We start from the raw sequence: 19751 nt of genomic DNA on the forward strand, positions 1-19751 counted from the left end.
ATGCATACCAAGTTGGCGATTATTTTTTTGTCTTCATATAAATATTTTTATTTTTATATATATATTACATATATATGCTCTCTATAGAATACTTTGCGTACAGTAAGTGTACAATATATTTTCGTAAAAACAAATGTGTATTTTTTTTTTATTCTTTTCAATAATCTGCTTCTGGAGATACACGTTTAAAATAATTCTATTAATTATAAATATACTTCTTTTACGATAATAACAGTCAATAAAATAAAATTTAACAAATGGAAGAGATAAACAAAATAATATCACAATTCGACTGCATACCGTGCCGACTTGCTTCTTCGGCACGACGCAACACAACGGAAGATAAACGAGCGTTGTCCAAATGTTTCAATACGACTCTCGGGGAAAGTGCAAATGTTACACGAAGCGTAAACAGAGACGACCTTTGTTGTAAACAATATTATACATACACATAATACATACGGCGAGATGATTTTACATTAAATAAAATAAAACCATTCAGTGGTAGAAATGGCGATTGTGCGATTGATGAGGGCGAGGCGGTCTCGCACGTATTTGTCCAGATACTAAAAAAAATCAAACAATTTCGGTAAATAATTAAAATAAATATATACAAACATAATCTACATATGATGATGAGGATACTTACGAGGTGGAGCTGGTCCGAATAAGGCTGGCGTAGCGGGCCGTCTGAACAGAGCACCAGGTACCTGGTAAATGTTACCGAACTATTGAGAAATTTTGACGAAATGATTAATTTCATACAATTAATAAGTCTAGACTACACCGACACAACGAAAGCAAATATAGAAACCTGTCTGAGTAAATATCCTGGATGCGGGGGTGTCGGCATCAGTCCGAGTCCTCCGCTGGCGGCAGCCAAGTTCTGCAAGGCCTGTGTCCTCTGATAGAAAGCGGCACCTTGAGTTAGCGGTATGCTGACGATGTTGGCGTCTAGGAATCTCGGTTGGGTTGCGACGCATATCTCATGCTGTTTGTTCTGGTTGGATTTCGGGTTGGCCGACGGTGTGTTCGGTGTCGACGAAGCCAGACTGTCTTGCGACAGTCTTCGGAGATGATGTTGCTGCATCAGTGACGGCGGCGGCTGGTTCAAGTTCGTCGATGGGAATACGTGGGCCGGACTTCCGCTGGTGCTCGTGCTATGAAAATATCGGTGTTTAGTTTCAGATTGTTATTTTGCCGTGTGGTATTTTGAAGGTGTGGTTACTTTTGAGCGTTGTATAAGTTGGACGGCGTCTGTGGTGCGTGTGGGTTCCAAGGGGTCGAAGGTGAATTTAGCAGTGTCGGAGTGAGCTGAAATATGAAGACGAAACTAAATTGCTTTAGTCATATATGATACTGAAAGTCTTGTATTTTATGTAATTACCTGAAGCGGAGATTGTGTCGCGTCGAAACTAGGTTGTGACTTGACTCTTTGATTGACGTTATTCTGAATAGAGAACCTTTCCCTAAATTGATGATTCCTCTGCGCGTTCTTGTCACGCTCAAACTGCCCACCGTTTTGCGCCGTGTTTCTGTGATTCTGTCGATTCAGATTTTTGGGGAAGTTGTGATAGTCCTTCTGCACGAAACTTTGATTCTTCCTCCACGATGATCTCGAGTCTGGCTGGGCATCGTTGCCGCTCAAATGCGCGGCCTCATCGCCGTGCTGTATGCTGATCTCTTTAGCATTCCACGCGTTTTGATTCTTCGGTATGAAAGTTTTGGCATCGTTGCTCAGATTACTCGCTAGTGTCTGATAGTGCGACTTTCTAGTATTGTCGTGTCTGTTGTTTCTATCGTATGCCTGTTTGTTCTGGTTCAATTGCATGTGGTAGTTTCTTGCGAGTATTATTTTTTCCTGTTCGAAGTTTACGTCCAAGTCGTTAGAGCCTAAGGAATTGGAAGGTTTTAGTGGTTTTCTTTTATCTTTGTTCCTATTAAAATTCTTCAGATCTAAAGCTGCAACATTTCCAACGTTCTTCAAATAAGTATTTTCATTTGTCTTTTCTGATTGGTTTACAATTTGCTTTTGAGGATAACCGTCCAAGCTGTGCGAGCTCTGATAATTTTTCACTAATGGTGAGTTATGTTTTGAAATATTCTTAGATGGAGTAAACTTTTCCGTCTCCTTAAAAACTTGTTTGTTATATTTTATAAAATTCTGATTATCGACGACATTTTGTCTGTTTTGATTTTCGCAATTGAACTCCGTCGGATTCGCATAAGGATACGAGATCGGAATATAATTAATAGCAGGATGTATGAAATGGATATTATTCATACTAATTTGATCAATATTAGGAAAATTGACTTCGCCCTGAACGGGAATATTGCTCGTCAACGGAGTCGTACGAGACGATCCCGAGTTAGAATCAGCTCTTGAATTCGTCTTTGGAGAATTCACGTGTGCTCTGCTCCTGTTTTCTTGGTAGACATTATCAGACGGCTTGGGAAAGTTGAAATGTTGTTCAAAGTTTTGGAAACTGGGCGTGGAGCATCCTTCTTGACTCAACACGGAACTTCTCCCTGGATTATATTGTTGGTAGACGGGGAATTGGTGTTGAATAATCGGTGCAGGATGAGAATACGGCGGAAAGTATTGGTTTGGTTGCGGCTGAATGAAATTTGGATGCGGATAGAACGCTTGAGGTAACGCCGGTACGCTGGGAGCATTCAGTGGGCTTTCAGGATGTTGCGGAATGAAAGCACCTGCAAAATTACAATATTTAACAAATATAAAATAAAAGATATCAAAACTATAATTGTATTAGGTATGCTTTCATGCCTGCATGCTGTTGAAATTTGTGCATAGCGTCTTCGGAGGGTGGCTGTGGTTGATGGTACAACGCCACTTGAGGCCAACATCCCCAACCTGATGCACCTTGTATCTGTAATTTAATGTCATAGTAAGTTACATATGCAATAGCAATTAGATACAAGAGATTCAATAAAAACACAGTATATGTATAATAAAATTACCTGATATCCCAAGGTAGGATGAGGAGCAGGCACACCTACCATCGGTGGAGCCGTTATCACTCGTTCAACTTGCGGATGATAACCCAAAGGAAAACTAAACGAACAAATGAAAATCAATCAATACATAAAGACACAATTAAACATACTAACAACCAAAAGCAGACCTTGCAAGCTGTTGAGGCGCCATTTCATGCTCGGCCAACTTGTTACTCAATGCGACCATAACAGACTGCTGATGCTGTTCACTGGCAGATAACATATGATACGGAGGTTGAGGTTCTTGCTCCTAAATTAAAAAAAATTCCACAATAAATAACATCAAAACCAATTAAACAAACAACATATTAATAAATACACACATGAAGTCTATAAGCTGGTGGCGGAATCATAACTTGAGCCGGCGATGTCGGATAACATAATTCACCGCTCGATGGAAACCCAATATTGCTATCGGCCTGCGGTGCGAAGATCAAATGTGGATGAGTCAACTGATGCTGAGGAACCGGAGTGTCGTTCTGTCTGACGGCGTAGTTCAACGGTTGCGCTTGAGCTGGGTATACCTAAAAATATAATAATAATAAGCATCGTTGACACATTTACTTGACGATAATGCGATATGTATATATGTGGAAGAAATGTGTACTTCTTGAGGACTTCCATCGTAGATGTGACCCTGAGCGAAGTATTGCTGTGGATGTCCTTGAATTAGCGCGCCGTAATAGTGAGGATCTTGCTCATCGGGGTACGGCGGGGCGAATTCTTCAAATTGCCGCTCGATGATGTTCGATTCGAACTCGGTGCAGGTCATAATCTTTCCAAAGTGTTCTTCGAGTCTTTCGAAGTGATCCAATTGTATGGGGCTCATGTTGGCCACCTTTGGATCCGTTTTTACGGTCGCATTGCAAGTGTCGATCACCGCTTTGATCTGTTGTGATGGAGTCGTTGCCGATGGGTTTTGTGCTGGTTCGTTCGAGCGGTTGTTGTTTATAGATGAGTGGCATTCGTTGTTGTCGTTGAAGTCTACATTGTTCGGTTTGCCTATTTGAGTATTTTTGACAGTGACGAGGAGAGGTTTTTGGTTAGACGTCGGAATCGGTGAGCGTGGCGCTTCCGACGTTGAAGATTTGCCTTCTTGTGCGTCTACATTTATAGTAGAATTATTCGGATTATCACTATTGTCTGAATTGTGCGTTTCAGATTTAGAACCTGAAAGTAAACATACCCAATAATTAATAAGATTCAATGATATCTATTTAACGATTTGAAAGTACATATACAAACTTTTATTTTCGTCAGTATGTGCAGTTTGATCATAAGTTTTAGTTTCAACCCTAAAAAAACATATATTGATTAATTTTTCATTTCATCAACAATACATATTTATGTACATAATGGTATGTAGCTCACATTGGATTTAGATGGGTTTCCGTTCCTGGGCTGAGAGTAGCTCGTTGTTTCTCTAAACGGCAACGTCGTCTTTCGAAATTATTTGCTTCTCGAACATTTTCAGGTGGTATCTGATAATATAAGACGATATAATTACAATACGATCCAAAAGAAGACTCCTTGGGTGGTGATTCTTTGATATTAACCTGTGATTGTAAGGCAGAGTGTGGTGGTTTTTCCGGGTCGTAGTGATAAAGAGTACCGTCATTGTTCGTTAAAGCTTGCCCCGTTTGAGGATGGATTATTACGGCGCCCGTCGGAACAGTAGACATGTCGGTGATAGCCCAAAGTACTCCTCCGACGACGTTCGGAGCATTGTTATCGGGAGGTTTTAAGTCTGGGTTGCGGTTACCTTTAAACATCAAAAGGGAGAAATTAATTTGAGTTTTCTATGTGGAATTTTCCACGAGGTTTTCCTATTAAGATTAAATTCGTTTCCTTAGAGTGCAGGGGTGATAACACCACAATTAGGCATTTTTGAGCAAACAATACAGCAAGTTATAATTTCAAGTATCAAAACCACTCGTTTAAATGTGCAAAATACTTATAGAAAACAAAGCTAAAGGAACTTACAATTGAATGACAATTAACAATTATGAAGAATTATAATTTTTACTCATTTCAATTGGTGCTATGGATGAACAATTAGGTGTTATGGAGTTGTCACCTTTGCGCTTTAAAACGCGATATTATACCTGTGGCAGATTCAACTGTTGTAGTATTTGGTGTGGAAGTCGGTGACGGTGTAACAGAATCGCTACGACCGCTAAGTGTTTTATATCCTGAGCTGCTTGGAGACAATCGCCAACAAGTACTGGCCAATTCACCTGAAAGTTAATCAAAACAAATATTATATTATATATCAATATTTGACATTACTGATATCCAATTTTGTATTTACTTTGAATGAAAACAATCAATTTTATATTCCTATAATATATATTCCCTAAAAATACGCATTTAGAGTCCAGATAGCCTCAAATTTAACTTGTTTATTTGACATTACCTTGACGACTGAGTATTCTGTGTGGTGGAGCACTGCTGGTAGACGTTATAGAATCACCACGTTGCACTCCTTGTCGTCCACCGTAGCCCCCGAAAGAATGGGCTTTGGATACGACTCCTCGAATGCTCGTAGGAACGGTTTCATGCTCCAATGATTGAACCTACAAAATTATAAAATTAATACAAAACAAGATCACACTTTACAATAAAATGCATGAAACAAAAATTTGATACCTTGAGCAAACGTCCCGATTTAGAACTAGAATCTGGAACTAATATTCTAGGCGTACACATTTCGGGCTCATCAATATGCTCCCTATTTTCTTCCCAATCCCAAGCTATTTCAGATTCCTCCTAAAACAAAAATAAGTTGCATATAAAAAAGTGTATTTTCGAGACACGCACACTAACACGTCATTACTACATACAAATGGGTCAAAATCTCATGATCGAATTTCCTCACGATTACAAAACTTCATCTATTGATATTTCATATTTTTATTACATACATACATCGTATGTGCCATGACAAGAATTATCCCAAAGCGATACACATGGTTAGAATACAATAGAGACATCTTTGGACAATCAATAAATTGATACACAGCAAATTTGCGAGAAATACCTTATGTAGGTAGCATTTTATAAGATTTAACAAATTCGAGCTGTTAATAGCTCAAATTGCGAAAAATTGAGGGAGAGGATACCGATTTATTGGATCCATCACAACAATTAAGCTACAAAAATCGGAAAATTTTAAGTCAGTCTGTGTTTTAATAACCACAAGATCTAGCAGCAGCAGCTTATTTGGCTAGGACTTGACCCACAACCTCTCTACTGGTATGCAAAAGCACTACAAATGCACTATGCTGTGGTATATGTAAGTAGACAAAGTGGTAAAGTATAACATAAAAATTGCTTTATTTACCTGTCCCGGGGAGCTGAATATTCTTCTTCTGGCTTTAACATATTCTTCTTCTCTCTGTTCAAAACTTTTGGATCTCGGCGTTTGAACCAGTTTAGGCGGAGCTGGAGCCGGCAAAACAGATTCTTCGTCTAATGATTGCGTGTCTCTTTTAAGGATAGATCTAAAATTGATAATAGTAATAAGTTTCTAACAGACATAAACATAATTTTATAACGAAGAGCACGCACTTGGCTTGAGGAATTGTTTCACAAAATGCGACTGGACTCGGTGCAAAATCTGTAGTACACCATTGTTGGAACGGACATATCAATGGTAGTCGATACGATACGCCAACTAAAAATAGCATCGATGAATAATATAAATTCAAAGAACAAAATCAGAAAGCATTATATAGTAAAAGCATACCGATAGGTAACTTCACAACGTGTACGATGTGACGTGTGGCCGGATCTACTCCATGCCGAAGACCGAATAGATCAGCGCAACGGTGGACGAGCAAACGTCCGTACGACGAAGTGGACGGAAATCGGTGCTCCCGTCGACTGTAATTCGACACAATCACATTAAAGAACTTACTTATATATTTGAATATATTTTTGTTCAATGAATATAATAATATGTACGTTGGATCTCTGATGAATGTGATCATATCGTGTTCTATTTTGAGTAAGGTGATCCGATCCTTTTGACTTTTGTTCAGAGTGTCTTTGATGAAGCTGGACAGATTGCGGGGGTCGCAGCAAGGATTCGAAACGAATATATCCATACTGTTATCTGAAAAACAATATGTATGTATATGCAAATTAGTGTTTTAGGTTAAATATGAAATGCGTATAATATTGTTATGCATACCTCTGCTTAGGAAAGGACTAGCGATGGAATGTTGGCCACTGTCTACGCTTCCTCCCGACGATTGCTTCCTTAGTAAACGAGGATTTCCACCTGTATATAAAAATAATTATTTAAGATATAGTACAAAAAATAGTAAATGATTAAATACTAGAATTGTATATACCGGAATTGGCTCGTTGCACTGTTAGCATGCCTCCGTTACGACGATTCACCCATTTTTCTCCTTTTTCGGAACATCTAAAAATTAAATAAAATATATAGACAACCTTTGTATGCACATACATATTGAAAATGATTGAATAATAAAAAAATAGCTACCTGCACCCTTCATTTGTGTAACAATGTTGATGTTCATTTTCGGAAATGGTTTTTTGGCGTCTGATTTTACCCGGTTCATCTTCATTATCAGATGCTGAAATGAAATGCATAAAAAAATTTTAAATAAAATAAACAAATGATCGAATTGAAATTTAAAAATAAACATTATATTACTGATAATTTCAGGAGATATGTCTCCACAGTAAGAATCCCAACAACACACTCCAGAGTCTTGTTTGGACGGAAAGACAGCTCGTCTTTCTTCATTGTCGTGATTTTGGACATCGGACAACTCTTCAGGATCAATCTGTGATATCAACAAGCATTTAAAATCATTCCAAGTATATATTTTTAATATACATATGTATATATTAGAGGGACCGAAAAGTAATCAAAAAATATTCCCAAATTCCTATGCGACAAAGATGATCCTGAACTATAGACCATGGACAGTCAATCTTCAATGATAATTCCTCGATGGTTTGACAAGGATCTGATTCCACCATTCATGTCAGGATATCACCGTCTAATTTTTGAGCTCTTCATTTCGTACGATCTCCCTATTCCCATTTTTAAATTGTTTATACCACCGATGACACTTGTTTAGTTTCAGAATATCCCCGTAAGTATTGGTGATTTTTTTTAATGCTTCGTTTGCCTTCATTACTTGGTCTAACATAAACAGCATAAAATGAAGCAAGTGCCCTTCCTCTATTATTGGTCTCGACATCCTTCCTCAGGTAGAAATTTTATTTTTTAACAGAAATAATAAATTTACAACAATAACTTCAACATAATAACAAAACTTAAGTGTTTATTGGACCGTGTCTTGACACAAACTGACTGCAAAATAACTCGTCGAAAAATTTTGATTACTTTTCGGTCCCCCTAATATATATCAATCTTTTCTATAATAAATACCTCATCCTCATCAAGACTAGGGCCGATACCGCAATCACAATGTATATTGAAATCTATATTATCAATCTGACATTCATGTTCGTTCTTATTAGTAGATAATACATTTGTGTATTTATTATCCCCAGATGTAACCTACAAATATAAAAAAAAAAATAAATAATACAAAATGAATCATAATAAATAAAATATAATTAATATAAAGCAGTTTACCTGTATTTCAACTTGATGGAATTCAACTTTGTTTTTATTTTTATATGTAACATTATCGTAAATGGTAACTGGACTGGTCAAATCGCGATTCTGGATGAAGTTGCTATTCTTCAGATTTTTCAAGCTCACCCGCTGATTTTTGGTCACTGTGTCGGAGTTCTTGGAATCGGATTCGTCCTGGTATTCTTTGGGAGAGTCTTCGGTATCGTACGTGGATTGGTTTTGCGCTGTAGTATATGTCGTGGGATGATGATGATGATGGTGATCGGTGACTTCAGTTCTAACATCTAAGCTAAGACACTCATTATCATTATTATTCTCACTATAATCTAAAACTTTGTTACTGTCTATGTCTACTGAACGAGAGTCATCGTCTCTGGCCGATGGACACTTATCGTTGTACGGCACGCTGTTCGAAGATGCTGCTTCACAATTTTCGTCGTCGGTTTCTACCGGTATTGGCGACGATGTCGTTTTATCATCCTGTTTGCTCTTTGCCTCGTTCGAATTTTCGTTTTTCGTGCCGTTGACGGTATCATTGTTGCTTTTACACTCTGATGGAGAACTAGGAGTACTTACTACATTAGCACCTAATAAATTTTTATCACCACTCGTAGAGACTAGAATATTTTTATTATTACAACTTAAATTTATGGTTTTAAAGCTATCCGAATCTGTCAAGCTGATAGCGTCGTTCGGCATGTTCTCTGGGTTGTTCTGCGGAGCAGTTTCGTCCGAGTCTGAAGACGCATCTTGTTGCTGCTGCTTTGGAGAGTTGTGGACGTTGTTTTCGAATGATAGTCTGTCGTCTAAGTCGACGCTGGCTGACTTCATTTTCACAGTGGACATTTTGATTTCTTTTGAGTCGGGCCGCGGAGACGGCCCTCTCGGGGGTGATTGGGATTCTCTGATTGCTTGACTGCGAACTAGCTGTTTGCTTTTGAAGCTCTATAAAAATAAAACGAATTCAAATTAAATTGTTTTAACAAATTTCGACATTTAAATTGCATCGTTGAAGTCTAACTAGTACTCATTGAACACTTTTTTTTGTCAATTTAATGCAACATTTACTTTAAATTACACGAAAGATTTACGTTTGGTTTTTCCGTATACCTCTTAGTAGGTATAAATCTATATGATAATAAGTTATATTTCATGCTGAATTAGAAATAAATTCACACATAAAAACAAACGAGGCGCGTTGCGTTTCGAATATACAACAATCGCGTAACTAAAATTCAGATAAAATAAACACAGGATAAATTTACCGTTTTATGCCAATATTAATTAAAATACTGACAAAATTCATAACCCATTTTTAAGAGTAAAATAAATCATAATTAAACCAGACAATTATCATATTATATTATATATGATTAATTTCGAGATTGTTTGCAGTAGAGAAAAATACGCGACTCTGATTGGTCAGCTGAGATTAGGCAAAATAATTTTTTCAATTAATTTTTATTTTACTGATCAACAAGCAGAAATTAGTTTTGAATGGAAAATTTTTATTTACCCTGGTTCTATTAAAAGGCGGTGGTCCCCCATCGCTAGATCGTCTTCCGTTGCCTGTTCGGTCATTGTTATTATTGGTATTAATACTGAAAATAAATACAAAAATATATTATCACATTGCTTGATAATGATTGGATAGTTCAAAAAGAAATTACGTTGTGAAATTACATTGCTTCAAAAATAAATTGCAATCACATTACATACATATATAATATTACATCGCGCCAGAGACTTGGTTGAGGGCGACCAGACCAATGTATGCAGTTAGATGGGGCATGCCACACCCATCAACTTCTTTGTCGTTCACATTTCCATACATTTTTTCTGGTCGCGCAACTATTCGGCCGATAAAGTATCACAGTGTGGCCCAGGTCTTAGAGCTCGGCTACACCGGGTGACTTGCGTAAAACTTTGTTACGCGACCAGATCAAATGTATGCAGTTGTATGGAGCATGCTATACCAGGTAATTCACCGGTTGCCCAAGCTATAAAGTCGCCCAATCAGCGAGATCAGGTGCCGGCGTTCGGTCTGGTCACAGTGATTTTATTGTTCGATTGTTTCTCAAAATGTATAGTGTTGTATTGAAGGGTGCCACACTCGGTGATTAGTTGTTTACGATTCCATAGTGAAAAACTATAAAATCGTGTGACTATATCGTATTGAAAACTCTGCTAGAGCTGGGCCAAACTGGGTGATTTTGATGTCTAAGCGTAATTGCTAGTGGTCACTCTTGGTCACCCAACTCGGGCAACCAGAAGCGATCAAGATCCACTCACTTTTAATACAGTCACACCTGTTCAAAGTATTTTCACTATGGAGTTGCTGGCAACTAATCAATGAGTGTGGTACTCTTCAATATAACGCGTTACACTTTGAGGTTAGCTTAAGTCAGATCATCGCAACGTGGTGACCGCGGAACTTGTAGTAGCGTATAGATCACCATATAGCCATATAGCCAGCAGCATAGCTCGGTCGTTGAGCTTCTGCTTAGCGTCGAGAGGCGCCGGGTTCGATCCCATGAGCTGACCTCGATTAAAAATAATTTTTTTGAGTATATCTGTAGTGCTACTGGTCAGACCTGGATATTTGTGACTCCAGGTCACAAATAGTCGGTCGAATTTAGTCGGTCGAACTTAAGTCGGTGGAAATTTAGTCGGTCGAACCGGCCGGTGAGCTGTCTAGTGTGGCATGCTCCATATAACTACATATATTTGATTTGGTCGCGCAACAAAGTCACCTGCTCGCAAGTCACATGGTGCGTTGCGTTTCGAATATATGTACAACAGGCCGGGCTCTTATAGGTATTGATTATAAGGCAGATTTTTGGTCGCTTCTGGTTGTTCGAGTTGGGAGACCAAGAGTGACTACGCTTGGACAAGAAAGTTAACCGGTGAGGCCCGGCTCTAAAGCAAAACGGCTTACACCCAACATTTAGAGAAAAATCTTATTGTATATTTCTTTTATGTACCTCTTTTTTCAGCTTTTGTTATTATTTCGTAACAATGTTTACTGATTACAGAATCTAATGTTTCAATTTTCAAAGGAGATGATGTGAGTTAATAAATAAAAATCTATATATAAATATATATTATTAAATAATCGTACCTATCTTTTAGCACTTGCATCGGTGGTGATCCGGAAACTGTGGCAGCGTTGGAATTTGGTTCCCGCCAAAATTCCGCTGGTGAGTCCATGTTTCTTCGCTCTTTGAGTAATGTATTCGTAAACACAAATAGAGATCGTGAGATTCCAGTCTTGGTTTATTTTTTTTTATTATTTTAATAATTTTTATATATATATTACATATAAACTTAAAAACGATGTACTAAATGCATATACATACAATATATTATATATATATTTTTTTCATTTAATATTTTCGTCAATAAAAATGACTAGATAATATGAGATTTATATTATTTAGGATTTCGTTATCACACGGCCGGCGATATCCAATGCGGTGTTCACGTTTTCGCTTTATTGTCGAGTCGGTATATATCAGAGCGACGTAGAATTGTATAGATAAAATAATTATGTATATTTTACTTTTTTTTTATGATATTTAAAGCGAAAAACTTTGGATCAATTCCAAGGGATAAATGAAGGCAACATTTAGAAGGATAAATCTTTTAAAGCTTATATCGTTTTTACCACTATATAGTATATATGTATAATATGAACTAGTCTGAAGATGATGACTATGTGAAACTACGCAACAGTCCAGCCGTTGCCTTCAGGGAAATATGTAATGTTCGTTGATTGATACACGTAGATCTTCTTCTATATATATATATATATATATATATATATATATATATATATATATAATCTCCGACTCCTGTATACTTTGAATCAGTATTAATGTTCCGGTTATCTATGTATATATATACACAAACACACACGTCTGATTTAAACGACACTTTGGTATTTAATTATGGCACGTCAAAATCTAAAATTTGCACTGTTTTTAAATTTTTCGTTTTTATTTTTTTTCTCTACTTAGAATTGACACTTTATAATTTAATTTTTCAACAGTGAAAAAAAAATTGATTAAAATATATTGAAAAAAAAAATATGTACGCAACTTGAATATTAATTGTGGGAAAAATATTTATGTAAATTATAATGTGAGTTGAATTTTTAAGTACAAATTTTACTGCTTTCTTCTTCGAACTTCTCCGTCGATGTTTTAATTTTCATTATAAATATTTATTTTATTTTGTATTGTGTTTTATGTGGATTGTTTCGCAGTCATCCCTCGTCGTCGTCCACATGGTGGTTGGATAAAATTCAAAAAAATTGTATTCAAAACGTAGCACGGGGAGACTTTTTGTGCATCGGACGTTGGACGGCTACGGACGAACTGGTTGTCTATCTGTCATGCTTGCATCGTCACGATGATCCGACGAGCTCTTTAATGCTGGATCCTCAAACCCGGAGTCAAATTTGAGTGCGTGGACATCTGAAACGATACAAAATTAAAATTAATCAGTGCCAAAGGCTATCTGTCTAGCCCTCCCCATTCGATTTGGCATTGTTTACCAACACAAATATCGACCTGGATGAGTTAGGGTTGAGGGTAGGGGGTGGGTTTCGAGCTGGTGGGGCGTCGGCGACCTTGAGGAGCCACAGCCCGACCTATCTCGACCGATAATCTCTACCGGAAGTGTGGGGGGGGGGGGAGGGGGAAGGACGAACTTTTTTGTGTTCCACGAAATTTGGACGAAAAGTTATCGATCCACACAGTCTTGACACTCAAAACAGAGTATCGGAATTTGAGATAATTCTGAACTGTCCTCTCGATTTCGCATTCCTTATGCGAATGTGATGCGTGTGCAAATACGATAAGAGACAGACGAATCGAAAGCGTTCGAATTCTTATTTGACTTTGGGCGATTAATCTAAAGCTAAATAACTAAGTGTTTGCAGATTTGAATCGTGTAAAAGTGAATCATAATTATAAATTGCGCCGTTGAAATATCATAAGCAACGTTTAGAATTTCGTTTATTAATCTAAAGAAAATATGATTGTTTTATCAGATTAATCCGAAACCCGACTGAGGCCATTCGGAATAATCGAGAGCATAATGTAATTTAATGAGATTCCAATGAACGATAAAGCCCTTCAAGCCCTGTTTAAATATGATTTTATACATCAAGATTAAGTGATTAGAAACCGAAATGCTTTGAAAGCATTTTATTTATGTACATAAATGTGAGATTCAATTCGTGAAGGGGCCCGTGGTAAGGGTAGCTATAGCTATGTCTCCACTTATTCGTTTTCGTCTTCAACGTTCGCTTTCAATTTTCATTTCAACATTCAACTGATGCACGCCTTACAATCAACCGTCCATACTTGTTCAATACCATTTACTGAAAATTAACTATTTTTAATCAGTGCCAGCGACACTTAGCGCGAAAACACACAGCGATGAATGTCGCACATGGTTTTTTTTAGAATATGGAACATATTCATGGAACGCCCAGCACACACCATCCCAAAATCGCCCCCATGGAGTGATTTCGGTAAAATTGTATCGTTGTATTTATTCTTGCTTGACAGTGATCGATAACGGTGTATCGCATATTCGTATAAATGTAGGAGACCCCCCACAGCGGGGAGCCAAGCACACGATGTGCCGTTCTTCCCTGTGTGATTTCGCCCTTAATGTTTTCTCTTTACAATAATATGACCGAAGACACTTAATTTTTTTCTTCACTTCTTCAGGGGTAATATTTATATTTTGTTCCCAAAACTTTTAAAGCGTCATTTATTTTTCATAGTGGCGGATACTTTCGATTAATGTTCTATAAAATTTATTATTTCCTCCGATAAGTGTGTGACGTGATATGACGCACGAAAAGTTGCAAGGATACCCGACCAGCTCGGGATTGCGTGCGCTGCCCGCGCAATTTGTCAAAACGCGTCTGTTCAACTTTAAAGCGCATGCACTACGTGCGACAAACGCATCCGCTTCAAGATGCACGAAAAGTGAAAAAGTGGAGACATAGCTAATGAATAGTCTAATCTTTTAACTCCAAAATGCAAACTGAAAGAGAATTTCATCAATTCATTATGGAAGCACTAAAATTAATTTGATTCCATTTGATTTAGACCAGGCGAATCAGCGTACATAAAATTCTACATAGGAAATTATGTACAAACATAAAAGAATTCGCCATTGTAATGCTTCCCCAGCTCGCTATACCATCGATGATGATGGTGGTCGCTCACGCACCCCAACTATATACATATGTACATATACATACATACCCACCCACACATAATTTCAAATCGCTATGATTTTTCAAGGTTCAAGAAAAATTCGTTAAAAATTCAAGGCATTATATATATAAAATATAAAGCGCTAAAAATATCGTAATTACGATACGATCTGCGTCGGTTTATATTGTACGTGTGTGTTTTGAAACACGATGGATCGAATTGATAAAGTCTCGGGGTGTGAGCTGGATGGGATGGCGTGGGCGGAATAAGAAGGGGTCGAAGCAGAAGCAGAAGAAGAAGAAGAAGTGAGCTCGCGAAAGTGGGTGAATTTTGTACATAATTGAAGGTTAATGGCTCAAAAGACCTTTCGCGCCGGAGGCCAGGCGAGTTCGGATCGAGAAGTAAGTATGTAGTATGTATAACATAATATAAGCAAAGGTTGATTAAAAATGCAGCGTTCAAAGATGATACAAGTAGGTACGGAATATTCAGTGTTTGAATATGTATGTAATGGGTGTTATCAAAAAACATGGCGAATAAGCGCACTGCGCACGATGCAGTCGACGAGTGATGTTCGAATGATCGTATTATTCCTACTGCTTTTTATAATCGTTTAATATCAGATTTTGTATTAAGCTTTAGGCTCAAAAGAATGACACACGAGATTACTAAAAAATGATGTAGCATGAAGTGCTCGTCGACCAATGGGTGACCGACATTCATCGTCCAATCAGTGATCGCGGCTTCACAATCAATAAGCGAGCAGCTTTCAACGGCAAATTATTGCTCACTATGCCGAGAATATAATATAGATATATTAGGGATTGCCCCCTTTATTTATTCCATACTGCCATAAAAATCCTACCATAAAAATCTGATCTACAATTTTCGGTATTTTAGTTGAAATTAAAATTAACATTTAACAAAAATTCACTAAATTTAGCCATCAGCATAGCTTGGTTGTTGCGTTAATGCTAACCACCGAGAGAGGTTGCAGCGTTGGGTCACGTGGATTGATCTTGATTGAAAAAAAAAATATTCCGAGTATTGTCTGTAGTGCTGCTGGTCAAATATTTGTGACTTAAAGTCTATCCGTTTCCTATCAAAGTTTTGCATTGTTGAAACGGTTTTTTTCTTCGTCAAATTGGCAAAAACCATCTTGCACACTATGCCAATACTATTTTAATATGATTTCAGGATTTATAATCTATAAATTTATATACATACATATGTGTAAGTTTAATACCATAGATGTCACTCAACAACCCGATAAGGCATTTGGGAAAATATAAAATTGGCCCCATCGCATATGTCGCCTTTGCCGATTAAAATAAATAAATAAAAGATCGTTCGTATTGCAGGCAGAAAGTGTCATAGGTTTTAGACCTAACAGAAGTCAAAAATTTTATTCGATTTAAAGCTTCTACTTATTAAAAGATCCATATTGGTCATCTCATGTAAAATTTTCCAATCATATCTGAATCATTACCAGAGAAGATTTAAGGGGTATGGACAGATACATATGTATATCAGTATATGTATGTATACATACATACATCGGTATAGATGTCAAAAATGACTCTAATGTTAATTTTTTGGATAAATAGCTGTACAGGTAAATGTTAAATTCAGGATTAATCTTGATAATTGGATCTTCAGGACAGCGTATCAACGAAACAACACCGTAAATAATGGTGCGTATCATTTTGCAACTGATTTCATTGGCAAAAATACATATATACATCCGCCGTGCTTTTGGACCACACCCTGTATCAAGGCATGTGGAAATTCTCGGAATCCCCCCTGATAAGCTGTAGCCGAATTAAAATATCTACATAAAAGTAGTAAAAAGTGGTTGAACTTTATCGCAGCAAGACGATACATTTACCCTTTGTCGGCCGGTCCGTGAAATCATCGGCTAAAATAAGCGGAGAAAATCGCGTGAGGCGCTTTTCCGAGGCGAGGAAAATTTTCCCGAGCTGAGGAAAAACATCGGATAAAGTCAAAAATGGGTACGAGTAAAATGCCCGGCGAGATAAAAATATAAATGTATGTACAATAAAAGTTTACGCGAGAGATGCAACTTGACAAATACCAGATGATGTTGAGGATTGTTTGGAATGAAAATTTTCAGCAATTTTCAGTATAAATATGTTGATCTAAAGCTCAACTTTTGAATAATATATTAAAGATTTAGTGTTTTAAATTTAAAACAAACAACCAGGAAGAAGTGAATTTCTCAGTGGGTCATCATCCAAAATTCCTAATTAATAATAATGAGGGTAAATTGCGAAGGAAAATTCGAAAATACTCAGGACTTTCCAAGAACTGAAGAACTCGATAAGAGCCTTATGAACCAATACATACAAAAGATCTAACCACAATACGATAAGATTCATCAAACCAAAAACCGCCACCACTTGAAATCCAACATTCGCAGAATGCGTCCTTCCTCCGACACACACGTGGTTCGAAGATATCAACCGAAGCTTTCATCGAACTTCACCTTAATTTCCTTTTCAACCATCGCGGACGGGGAAGGGCGAAACATATTGATGGGCTTTTAACGATTTCTGAGAAACCACCATGATAATGGATGGGGTGAGCACGCATGGAGAGAACCGACCCCGGTACCACCTCGTATCGGCGACCTTGAACGCTTCCGAATCAAGGTCAAAGGCCAAGCACCATGGCCACCATGTCCGAATCCACCATGGTCATGGGGTATCTAAATAATTAACGTGTGACGCGACCTCTCAGAACGGACAAAGGGATGGGGGGGGGGGGTTGGATTTATGGTTCGACGGTCTTGCGATAGCGCCGAGATTAATCATCACGCGAAAGTGCCGTTAATAAAATAAAATCAGAAAAAAATATATACATATATGTATGTATGTACACAACGTGAGATAATGGCGTCGAGTGATGATCGATATTTGTGTGATGTATCGATTTGCGTAATGCGGGAGAAGCGTCTGTTTTTTTTCCGTTTTCCCCGGCGGGATAAACGGCGGTCGTGTTTATTTACTTAGGGGCCGGTTTTTGGCAAGTTCGACGCTCATCTGGCGATTTTCTGTATTTTAAAACGACGTGCCACTGCGTTAGTAATGGAGCGTCGCGAGGTCATGAACGGATCGAAAGTTTAAGTTTAAGGTGCCAGACGGGGCTGTGTTGACGTGGAGTTTGAGTTGAGTGGCAAGTGGTTCTGGGATATTAGGTAGAAGTTATTGAAAGGAGTAGATACTAAAAGAGAACATCAGATGAAGAGCGTGGGGCTTGGGGATGAATCACACTGAGCAACAAGAAAAATGACCGAATCCGAGACTAAATCAATCTTTGCTAAAGTTGTTTCAAATGTTTTCTCCATTGATTTAAAGAAGATTTAGCGAGTTTTAAAAGTAAAAAATATACTTATTTTTACACATAATGACCAAAAAAGCGTTCAATGTAGTACCAGAGAATAAGTTACAAGGAGGACGACCCAGAAGAAACCATAAGTTTTAATTACGGCAAAGATTCCGGAAAAGGCACAGAAGATTATCTGGAAGAGGTTGGTTGATAGAACTACATATGTATGTATGTACATACCACCATATGTATTCTGATGATTCCCAATCGTAGTTTTTAGTGCCATTTTAGATGTTATACGTTATTTGAAAGACTTTTAAGTCATATTCGTTCTTAGAAGGACCTATGAATAATATATAATTTTCTGGAGAATGCTAGAAGTATGCAAAAACAAATACTAGGCAGTATTTGTTTTTGACTGTGAAAGTATGAAAGTTTACACGACGAAGGCGTATCTATTGCGGATAAAATATTTAAGAAACAGCAAAAAAAAAAAATGAAAAAGACCAGGCGTATTTTTCTTTCTCATATGAAAATCTTCTATGGAATTGTTGGAATATAAATTATGCTCGAAAAAACATTACATTTATTCGACCGTTTATTTTTTATCCGAAAACACAAACAAGAATATTTACACTAATTTCTGGATTTTTTAATATTACAAAAAGAAAATATCATCCCAATTTTCAAACTCATCACACATGACAAGATATCTATATATATGTATAAAAATGAATGTCTGCATGTGTGTGTCTCGAATAGGCTCCTAAGCCACTGAAGCGATTACGATGGAACTTTCAGGATTTGTTGTATGCATGTCCGGGAAGATTACTGTGAAAAAAAAAACGGGAAAAAACTGGAACGGAAACGGGAAAAACGGGAATGAGTGTCATTCGCTATAATTTCAAATGTTTTCGCGTCCCGATCAGGGTGTTCGCTGCCTGCGTTGTTCCGAAAAATGGGAACGGGAACGGGAAAGGGAATTGCATGCGTTATTGTGGCATTGCAACGCATGCAGGGTTCAGCTAGTAATGAAATAAAATATGAAGTCATAAAACTAAGACAAATCGACAATACATTTTTTGATACATATGACAGTTTATAAGAATTGTTAAGTGGATACTACAACACACGGTAGATGAGTATGCGACATCTTCATCAACACGAACCGATGGCGTGGACCCCCGTTTCTATGTACAATGCTTGTTCCGAGCTGGGGTTGATGAGATGTCTAATTTTCTATTGTATAAATAAACCGGTTTGAAATCCATGGGAGGCTCGCGGTGGGCTCGCCGCCTCAATAAACACTCACGATCCAACTACGAGCCTTCTTTGATTCGTCGCAAAAACCGACACATCGATAGATCGCTGCGAGCTCATCTTAGCATTTCACGAACTAATAAACGAGGCATCCGCACTTATTACTGTATCGACTACTAAGTGAGTACCTTGCGTGTCCGTGTTCGTTCGTGGGCGTTAAACCGGGTACTCACTTG

The 19751-nt window shown here is 37.6% G+C and overlaps 1 protein-coding gene across 1 annotated transcript; it reads right to left on the minus strand.

Moving 5' to 3' along the window:
• Positions 1-484: 484 nt before the first annotated feature.
• Positions 485-12028, minus strand: LOC143913881 (uncharacterized). The gene is made up of 28 exons (XM_077433924.1): positions 11787-12028; positions 10182-10266; positions 8663-9610; positions 8453-8584; positions 7706-7838; positions 7532-7625; positions 7377-7450; positions 7214-7303; positions 6985-7135; positions 6767-6903; positions 6589-6694; positions 6362-6521; positions 5668-5787; positions 5435-5594; positions 5124-5255; positions 4575-4780; positions 4390-4499; positions 4264-4313; positions 3626-4188; positions 3342-3542; positions 3147-3268; positions 2983-3076; positions 2789-2891; positions 1388-2712; positions 1229-1314; positions 815-1160; positions 650-728; positions 485-566 (listed from the first exon to the last, which is right to left on the minus strand). Exons 1-28 carry the CDS (start codon positions 11873-11875, stop codon positions 499-501), a joined length of 5964 nt encoding a protein of 1987 aa, XP_077290050.1. The 5' UTR covers positions 11876-12028; the 3' UTR covers positions 485-498.
• Positions 12029-19751: the final 7723 nt, after the last annotated feature.

This window comes from Arctopsyche grandis, chromosome 6 (genome assembly GCF_051622035.1).
Source record: "Arctopsyche grandis isolate Sample6627 chromosome 6, ASM5162203v2, whole genome shotgun sequence".
Taxonomy (NCBI): domain Eukaryota; kingdom Metazoa; phylum Arthropoda; class Insecta; order Trichoptera; family Hydropsychidae; genus Arctopsyche; species Arctopsyche grandis.

Coding starts and splice junctions, on each gene's coding strand:
- LOC143913881 (XM_077433924.1), bottom strand. CDS start 11,875: ATGGACTCACCAGCGGAATTTTGGCGGGAACCAAATTCCAACGCTGCC. Junction 7,451..7,531: donor TACACAAATGAAGGGTGCAG/GTAGCTATTTTT, acceptor TTTAATTTTTAG/ATGTTCCGAAAAAGGAGAAA. Junction 4,781..5,123: donor AACAGTTGAATCTGCCACAG/GTATAATATCGC, acceptor TGATGTTTAAAG/GTAACCGCAACCCAGACTTA.